At 50.1% G+C, this 9,522-nt stretch overlaps 1 protein-coding gene across 7 annotated transcripts; it reads left to right on the top strand.

The window, feature by feature from the left end:
• Positions 1–474: 474 nt before the first annotated feature.
• On the top strand, positions 475–9,096 carry LOC120656940 (DNA-binding protein SMUBP-2-like). 7 transcript variants are annotated; one of them, XR_005668040.1, is made up of 7 exons: positions 559–2,259; positions 2,377–2,660; positions 3,066–4,103; positions 7,104–7,272; positions 7,460–7,617; positions 7,773–8,535; positions 8,628–9,096. XR_005668040.1 is itself a non-coding variant. In XM_039935182.1 (6 exons), the coding sequence occupies exons 1-6, from the start codon at positions 942–944 to the stop codon at positions 8,019–8,021; spliced, it is 3,216 nt and encodes a 1,071-aa protein (XP_039791116.1). In that variant the 5' UTR covers positions 550–941; the 3' UTR covers positions 8,022–9,007. The 7 variants fall into 7 exon arrangements, 2 of the variants coding, with proteins under 2 accessions (XP_039791117.1, XP_039791116.1); XR_005668044.1 differs by lacking the exons at positions 7,773–8,535; positions 8,628–9,096 and adding an exon at positions 6,804–6,885 and having other exon boundaries at positions 475–2,259; positions 7,104–7,246; positions 7,460–7,521; XR_005668043.1 differs by lacking the exons at positions 7,773–8,535; positions 8,628–9,096 and adding an exon at positions 6,804–6,885 and having other exon boundaries at positions 475–2,259; positions 7,104–7,269; positions 7,460–7,521.
• Positions 9,097–9,522: the final 426 nt, after the last annotated feature.

Below are 9,522 nucleotides of genomic sequence, written 5' to 3'. Positions count from 1 at the left end.
TTCGCAAAAGTTTTTCAGAAAAGCCCCTGCCGCCCCGCAGCGGGGCGACCAAGTCCCGACCGCCCGGCAGCGGGGCGGCCGGGGTATATTTCTGTAAATTTCAAAAACGAAAATATATTTTTGTAAAAAACGAAAATATAAAATATAAAAATAAAAAAACGCTTTTCACATTTGCTCGCTTCGGCATGTTTGTCAGCCAACCAGCTAATAATGTTTTTTCATACCAAATTAATATCCGTCATTGGTCATCTGTCAATCAGTTGTATTTTTCTTTTATAATAAATTAGCACCACCAGTCATAAACAGTCAAACAGCATTATTATCACTGTAAGGAGTAGTACCTCCTTGAAACCTGCTGAGAAGGAATAGAGAAAAATTGCATCTTCCCTCGGTCTGGCACGCTCCTGTAGTCATGTCTTCTCTGCTTCGCCAAGCGACCATCACCCCACCGGCCCACCCCATCGCCGCCATGGCATTGCCCGCACCCCACCTGCTACACAGTTCAAGGCATTGCCCGCAAGGCGACAAGGTTCCTTGGGTCGGCGCTCGGCGGCAACCACATCCGCGAGTCGCGGCCAAGCCCACCCACGGCTGACGCGAGTTTGGACCCGAGCTCCGCTTGACGTCTCTACCCACCCCGACAGCAGTTGGCGCCGGCTAGGTGTTCGTCGAAATGCCAGCGAGAGATCTAGCCACCACTTCGCGTCTTCCATCCATCGTGGCCGTCAGGTATCCACCCACGGGTGCGCGCTTCCTCCGAACTACTTGCCCCTGCATCTAGAAGCTTCCTCACGTCCAGGCATCCGCCGACCGGGGGCTTTTCGGGACCACGGGAACCTCGCCCGGGCGACGTGGGCGCACCCGGGGCACGCCCGCCGGCGAAATCAAACCAGGAGACGACACTTTACTCGGTCGCTGCCTCGCCGCGCCCTCGCGCGCGTATGGAGGGGGACGTAGCCGCGCCCTGCGCCACCACCCACCAGTCGCCGCGGCGCGCTCGGCGTGCCACGCCGTCGCCGAAAAATATCAGCTTGCCACGGAGGATTCATTCACCTGCTGAGCTGAGCCGCGGGTCGGTGATTCCGTCACTTGGCTCGCTCGTTCCCGCGCGCGGCTGCCTCCTCCTCAGTCCTCACGCTGTCCCGGCCGCGCTACTGTGCGAGCGCGTCCGGCGGCGGCGGCTGGGGCCTGGGGGCCGAACCGGCAGGAGCAGCAGCATGTCGCTTGATACCCTCTCTGGCAAGTTCCTGTTCTCGTCCTGCACCGCGGCGAAGCCCCCGAGAAAGGAGGTGATCACGGTTCTTGCTGCCGGTGCCTCACCGTCGACGCCGCCAAGGTCGAGGTCATCGAATTCCTCTTCTCTCCGCCCACGGCGCGTGCGGACCGTGCCATCGAGCCCCACCAAACAGGCACCGCGGCCTGCCGTCCGCAGCACCAGCGGCACCGTGAGGAGGCGAGGGCGGAGGAGCAAGGTCGAGGAAGAGCAAGGCGTAGGGGGAGCAGAAAAAAGGGGTGAGTGCGTGCCGTCGACGGAGGAGGCGTCCATCAGCGTGGGAACACTGTACCAGAATGGTGATCCGCTCGGGCGGAAGGAACTGGGCCGCTGCATAGTGGAGTGGCTCAGGCAGGGCATGGGATCCATGGCGTCCAAACTCGCTGCGGCCGAACTGGAGGGCGACCTCGCCGGCGCGGCATTGGCTCTAGAGTGGGGGTCGGCGGAAGGCAGGCTTGGGTTCGTGATCCAAGCGCAGCCTTACCTCTCGGCAATCCCCATGCCCCAGGGCCTGGAGGCACTCTGCCTCAAGGCCTGCACACACTACCCCACCCTGTTCGACCATTTCCAGCGTGAGCTCCGTGATGTTCTGCTGGGTTACCAGAACCAGGGGCTCATCTCCAACTGGCGAGACACGCAGTCATGGAGGATTTCGAAAGAAATGGCCAATTCTTCGCAGCATCGGGCTGCTGTGCGCAGGACATCTCCACAGCCTAAAGCCATCCATAGCAGCATTGGTATAAGCCTTAAAAAGGTGAGGCTGATGCAGGCCAGAATTGAAGAATTCGTTAGGCATATGTCAGATCTTCTTCAGATTGAGCGAGATGTGGAGCTGGAGTTTACACAGGAGGAGCTGAATGCAACTCCTGTTCTAGATGATGATTCCGAGCCACCCAAGCCGGTTGAGTACCTGGTGAGCCATGGGCAGGCTCAGCAGGAGCAGTGCGACACCATTTGCAACTTGAATGTGATCAGCAGCTCCACTGGTGAGGAAATAATTTTGGTTACTTCTTTTTGTTGTATGTTCAAATTCTATCTTCGTTTGCTTTGACATATTGAATGAGAGAAATGTTTCCTGCTGTCTCAAATCACCACGTCTGCAGGGTTGGGAGGCCTGCATTTGGTTCTTTTCAGAGTTGAAGGTGGGCATAAGCTGCCTCCAACTACATTATCTCCTGGAGACATGGTTTGCGTGAGAACATGCAATAGCCGTGGTGAGGGTGCCACTTCTTGCAAGCAAGGTTTTGTTTATAATTTTGGGGAAGATGGTTGCAGCATAACAGTAGCTCTGGAATCACGCCACGGTGATGCCACCTTCTCTAGGCTATTTGGAAAAAGTGTACGAATTGACCGGATTCGGGGATTGGCTGATGCCCTTACATATGAGGTAATGAAATTCTGTCACAGGACACAAAGTTCTCTGATTTCATCATGTTCTGTATTTAAGACCGCTTTGAAACTTGTCGGTGATATGATAAGAATCTTATGCAAATGTTTGTAGTCTATTGTGCTCTGCAACTTCGCCTGGTGCAACTGTGGTTTCTCCAAGCCACTCTGCATTAAAGAATCATTTGACCGTCTTTCCATTTCCTGAACTGAAACCTTGTTCTACTTTTAGTATACACGGCGATATATCCTGCATTAAATTGGTAAGAGATAAGCAAACCAGAAGTAGGGAATATATGAAGTAATGTCCAAAAGGCTGTCTTGTGTATTTTCAGCACAATGTTATTCTTATCTTATTACATAATTGAGAAGTCTGTCTTATCCACCAAAGCATTTGATTTGGCAGCGTAACCTTGAAGCGTTATTGCTTCTCCAAAGGAACGGTTTACAGAAAGATAATGTTTCCATTGGTATTGTGGCAACACTGTTTGGGGACAGTAAAGACGTGGCAAAGATGGTGAAGAATAACCTGACTGATTGGGATGAATCAAGTGAACCTGATCTGAGTCCATCAGAGAAGCATGCATATGATGCCTCCCAGTTAAGGGCTCTCAAATTAGGCTTGAACAAAAAGAGGCCTGTTCTAATAATCCAAGGGCCTCCTGGCACAGGAAAGACAGTCTTGCTCGCTGAGCTCATTGTGCGTGCTGTCAAGCAGGGTGAGCGTCTACTTGTGACTGCTCCAAGTAATGCGGCAGTCGATAACATGGTTGAAAGTTTGTCGAGTAGTGGGTTGAACATTGTGCGAGTTGGAAACCCCATTCGACTATCACCCTCTGTTGCTTCGAAGTCCTTAGGAGAGATTGTGAATTGCAGACTTCGACAATTCAGAAAGGAGCTTGAGAGAAAGAGAACAGACTTAAGAAAGGACCTGAGGCAGTGCATAGAAGATGATTCTTTAGCTGCCGGCATTCGCCAACTGCTGAAGCAACTTGGAAGAGATCTGGAAAATAAAGAAAAGGAAACAATTAGAGAAGTGCTCTCCAATGCACAGATTGTTCTATCAACTAATACAGGGGCAGCTGATCCACTTATCAGGAGAACTGGGTGCTTTGACTTAGTTATTATTGATGAGGCAGGGCAAGCAACTGAGCCTGCCTGCTGGATACCTATATTGCAGGGGAAGCGCTGTATTGTTGCTGGTGATCACTGCCAACTTGCACCCGTTATATTGTCAAGGAAGGCCTTGGATGGTGGGCTTGGTAAATCTCTGTTGGAAAGAGCTTCGTCGTTGCATGATGATTTACTGACAACAAGACTGACAGTCCAGTACAGAATGCATGATTCAATAGCCATGTGGGCATCTAAGGAGATGTACAATGGGTTGCTCAAATCCTCTCGTTCAGTTGCTTCACATCTTCTTGCTGACTCCCCGGTTGTCAAGGTATACACATTTGCACTTTCAGTTTCAGGTGTAAAATGTGGATGATCTTGCCTACCTCTCTCTGATTCAATGCTCAAAGGTCATGATCAAACTCCCTTGTAGGTGATTTGTTTTTTTTTAAAAAAAAATGCCAGCTTCCTTCTGCACTGGATGAAAAACATGGAAAAGTTTTAGAATGGCCAATGAATTCACCCCCTTGTTCAATTGAATCTCAAGCCAGCACTATTTGATCTCTAATAACCTTTCTTAATTCATCCATCCTATAACTTCCTCCGAAAATCCTTTTCCTATTTGGTTGTTGTAGGTCACTAGGCTAAATTTAGGGTGTTTATTGAGCCTTAAAAAGTAAGTTTCGCAACCTGATATGCTATGCTTCTAGGAATAAAGCTGTTAAGAGCATTCTTTTTTTTTTTGGACATTCAACAAACACTACATAAGCAACCATGAACACTACCTTGCATTGGTTTTGCAGCAGTTTCTTGATGCCCTTCCTGAATATGCTTGTTTCATTTCTGGTGTACTTTTAGATGGACATCTTAGCATTTTTTGTCATGCATTTCATGAGCTAATCTACCTTTAGGATGTTCTAAAAAAGTTTTGTGTAGTTGGTAGGAGCTAGGGTTTCCCACCTGAGAGAGTTGCTGCAAGGGAGATGGAGAGGGCGCAGAGAGGAAGAGAGCGGCGGCTAGGGCTTCCAGGAAGCCGGCAACAGATAATTGTTGCAGCCTAATCTCATTGATCAAGTGTTCACAAATATATATGTCTCTAGGACTATTTCTCTAAACAAAAAGGCCTGATAATTCCTATGGGCCTGGGCCCTTTACTAAACGTGGCCTAGCCACTTCTATGGCGCCTGGCATAGTAGATGCCGGTCATAACATCTCTCCCCTCCCTCGACGAACAACTCATCCTCGAGCTGGAAGGCAGGGTAGAGGTCCTGGAACTCCTGGCGCTGCTCCCAGGTCGCCTCCTCTGCAGGAAGATCGTGCCACTGGACGAGGATGTACCAAACTCCCCGACGAAGCTGGGCGCGCAGGACCCGGTCGGGCGCTGGAAGCAGGCGACCATCCTTCACCGGAGGAAGGGGTGGCGACGACGTCGGTGGATTCCCCTTGTGCGGCTTGAGGAGGCCGACATGGAAGATGTCGTGCAAGTGGGTGCCCTCCGGAAGCTTGAGTTGGTAGGCCACCGACCCGATGCGCTCCGACACCTAGAAGGGACCGGCGAAGCGAGGCCCAAGCTTGCCCTTGGCGCGCGGCTCCAAGGACTGGGTGGTGCGATGTAGAAGACGCAGCCACACCCAATCGCCCACCGCGAACTCCAGCTCGCGATGGGAGGCATCGTAGTACTTCTTGGAGATCTGCTGCGCCTGTAGAAGTCGCTCGCGGATCTCGGCCAGCACCTCGTCATGATCACGGAGGAGGCTGTCGACGGTGTCGGTCCGGGCCGACCCTGCTCGATACGCCAGCAGGGGTGGTGGTGGGCGCCCGTAGACCACCTCGAACGGAGTGGTGCATAGAGCGGAGTGGTAGGAGGTGTTGTAGCAGTACTCCGCCCACGCCAACCAATCAACCCACGCACGGGGCCGATCACCTGTGACACAGCGCAGATACATAGCAATCACCTTGTTGACCACCTCAGACTGACCGTCTGTCTGAGGATGGAACGCTGTGCTCATGCGCAAGGTGACGCCCGCCATCTTGAAGAGGTCACGCCACACATGGCCGGTGAAGACAGGATCCCGGTCGCTGACGATCGACATCGGGAAGCCGTGGAGCCGTACAATGCCGTCGAAGAACGCCCTGGCGACCGAGACGGCGGTGTAGGGGTGGCCGAGCGCGATGAAGTGGGCGTACTTGGAGAAGCGATCGACCACCGTCAAGATGATTGACTTGCCGCCGACCTTGGGAAGCCCCTCGATGAAGTCCATCGAGATATCCGCCCACACCTGGGATGGCACGGGAAGGGGCTGCAGCAGGCCGGCAGGCTGCATTGCCTGCGTCTTGTTCCTCTGGCACGTCGTACACGTCCGCACAAAGTCTTGGACGAGGTTGCGGTCGTCTGGGATGAAGAAATCCGCCCTCAGGCGGTGGAGAGTCTTCTGCACTCCTTCATAGCCGGCAGAGTGGGCCAGGAGGAGCGCCTGGTGCCAAAGGTTGTCGTGCGCCGGTACGAAGACGCGGGAGCCATGTAGGAGCAAGCCGTCGTCGAAGCGCCATGGCTCGCCCAGCTCGCCGTCCTGGAGCTGGCGGCGTAGCGTAGCAGCATCCGTCGCGGTGGTCGTGGCAGCGCGGATTGCCTCGATGAAGGCGAACGTCGGCCCAGAAATGGCGAGGGCCGCGTGGGGGGCAGGGTCCGCCTCCATGTCCCGCCGAGACAGTGCATCGGCCACTGTGTTCAGGCGGCCCGGGCGGTACTCTACCGCGAAGTCGAACCCGAAGAGCTTGCTGAGCCACTGATGCTGAGGGACTGTCGAGAGCCGCTGGTCCAGCAAGAACTTCAGGCTATAGTGGTCGGTGCGGACGAGGAAGTGACGCCCCCGCATCCGCTGTCGGGACCGCCGGCTGTGCAAAGAAAACACTAAGATATTTAGGATGTAACCTATTGTTGGAGATTATAAAAGCCCTCAATATAACATCTTTACTGATTCTAATTTTTTTACTAAACGTGGATTATTTAACTCATGTTGTTAAAATGCAGATTGGCATGGGCATGTATTTAGCTTCATTTTGTGCTGAGCTTCCAAGAACATATAGTTATATATCATATCTAGATGTGGGAGGTAATTATTCACATGGAAATTTTATGCGTGGAAGAAACAGTTCAATCCTAACTGCCTCCAGGCCAAACCCAAAATGCATTAATTATTGTTATTCTGCCTATTTATTTGCACGTTTTTATTTAGGATTTTTTTTCCCTTGAATGCACTTTGTGTTGCTACCTATCCTTAATCCTTTAACAAATGCAGACCTGCCAATTGGATCTGATTTTTTTTTTCAGGCAACTTGGATAACACGGTGCCCGCTGCTCTTACTTGACACCCGAATGCCATATGGATCCTTAAACATCGGTTGCAAGGAGTATCTAGATCCTGCTGGCACAGGCTCATTTTATAATGAAGGGGAAGCAGATATAGTCACACAGCAAGTTCTTAATCTTGTACACTGTGGTATGTACACATCTTACTTCTTTGCTTGATAACTGCAAGATATTTTATCATGCTTTTCTTTGCAGTCCTTGTTTTAGTCCTCACTGATTATACATAAGGATTATCTATTTATCTGTCATTAGTCAGCATTGATCAGCAGATCACACTTGTCCCTAAATCTTTTTATGCTTGGACTATGGAATTGCAGGAGTGTCTCCAACTGCAATTGTTGTTCAGTCACCCTACATTGCTCAAGTGCAATTGTTAAGAGAGAAGCTAGAAAAATATCCAGAACTTTCTGCTGTTGAGGTTTCAACCATAGATAGCTTTCAGGGGAGGGAAGCAGATGCAGTGATCATATCAATGGTAAGCATAGTAGCATTCTGCTCTATTTCTGATTCCTGCATCATACAAGTATGAACGAGATTCACAGTGGCTGTGCCGATCCAATAACAATTCATTTCTTTTTCCATTTCAAACGTACTTCTACTGATCAATATGTATCTGTGTATCAATTCTAGGTTCGGTCGAATCCACTGGGAGCCGTAGGGTTTCTGGGCGACAGCAGGCGCATCAATGTGGCTATTACGAGGGCACGCAAGCACATCACTGTGGTTTGTGATACCTCCACTACTTGTCACAGTACCTTCCTGGCCAGGCTCCTTCGCCATATCAGGCGGTATGGGCAAGTAAAACACGTTGCCCCTGGTTCCTTGGATGGGGTTTCTGGCCTCGGCTTCAGTCAACCTACTCTCCCCTCTATCAGTTGACACACAGCAAATTACAAGCACACTGTCTGAGCATGTATATATGCAAACAGCTGAAGGCTTTGTACATACACACGGAATTCGAAGCTGAGAGGTCATATGGCCGGCCTGTTCTTGATATATCCATGAAGAGGATTCAAACAGTGATTCATGGATAGACAGCCAAGAGCGTCACAGGGTGGTGATGCATGGGCAATCTGCTATTCAACTTAACTGGGGTCTGGGACGAGTCAGTCTTCCATTTTAATTTTTGAACTGATGCACAGGAGGATGAGTATTCAGGAAGGGAACATTCAATCTCCTGAGTATCACTAACCTCTTGCTTGCCTGACACGATGCTCCTATTATTGCTGTAAATAAATTACTGCTGACAAGTACACGGGATACCCAGTACAGATTACAGACATGAACAGCACACTGACAGTTTCATAATTGAGTTCCAGGCATTTTCATTCTGTGCTTTTCATTTGGAAGCTACAGACTTGGAGCAACATGTCACGCTGTCGACATTTGCAAGGTACCTCTGAACTGTCCTTTCTTCCAACTCCAGTTTTTTCCCTGTCATGGCTGTTGAATTTCGTGCTGCTCCTCTGCATCATGTGCGTGCAGTCCTCCCTACCTTGGAAAATCAATAAATCATGGAGGGATCCAGCTCCCCCAACACGCAAATGAACTTTCCTCATATTATCCTTTCGTATCCCGCTGCATTTTTCCAATATTGTGCTCCTATGCTATGCAATCTCACACGATTGGAGTTCTAACAACAGAAGCGAAGTGCATTCCCTCCCATAGCACATGAAATATTTTCCACAACACAATTCCGTATGCTACTTGTGCCCTTAGGTAATATCAAGTGTATTTTTTTTCTTTTTTGCATACGGAGTATCATGTATGGGAGCTTTCAAAGTTGGGCGCTGAAGCTGCAACCAGCCATGTGTACTGAAAGACAAACTCACATTTGTCACATAGGCTGATAGACACGTACATCTCTTGCTGGCAGTATGTTAGGCTGATAGACACATACACATACTTGGGACAAGATTGCCAATCGAGCCTATCGAGGCCAAATGGTTTGCTATTGTTGGTGGTGGCGAACTTCCCCTCTGTCATTTGGTTGAGTGAGCCTTGAATGAGTAACCTTCGTTTTCTTGCGATCAGAACCTCACAATTTTGTCGATTTGTATTATAGTTTGTGAGCAAGTATCAGGAACGCTGAATCGCCAGCCAGGAAACCTGCGGTCTTTATTTTTCACTTGCATTTCTAGCGGTCCAGGAGGAGTGGACCCCTCCAAGCATCAGATCTTTCTCCCATGGCCTCTTGGTCCATCACCTCTGATGTTAGGCAGGACACTAGCCAAGCCAACCTTTACTCTGTAAGGGCATTTTCTGAAGGTGATTTTCTGTCTGATTCTTGTGAATCTCATGGGCATGCCAATCTCATGTGTTTCAAGCAGACCCTAGATCAGTACAAGAGAGCATTGTCAGATCACGGCAAGGTGAGACC

This window comes from Panicum virgatum, chromosome 1N (genome assembly GCF_016808335.1).
Source record: "Panicum virgatum strain AP13 chromosome 1N, P.virgatum_v5, whole genome shotgun sequence".
NCBI lineage: Eukaryota > Viridiplantae > Streptophyta > Magnoliopsida > Poales > Poaceae > Panicum > Panicum virgatum.
Note: the sequence above shows the minus strand (reverse complement) of the source record. Positions and strands in the feature narration are given on the sequence as shown.

What these genes read in the sequence shown, in the direction of transcription:
- LOC120656940 (XM_039935182.1), top strand. Translation starts at nt 942, where the DNA reads ATGGAGGGGGACGTAGCCGCGCCCTGCGCCACCACCCACCAGTCGCCG. An exon ending in TGTGATCAGCAGCTCCACTG is followed by an intron (nt 2,260 to 2,376) that starts GTGAGGAAATAA and finishes CCACGTCTGCAG; the next exon opens with GGTTGGGAGGCCTGCATTTG. An exon ending in ATGCAGTGATCATATCAATG is followed by an intron (nt 7,618 to 7,772) that starts GTAAGCATAGTA and finishes TATCAATTCTAG; the next exon opens with GTTCGGTCGAATCCACTGGG.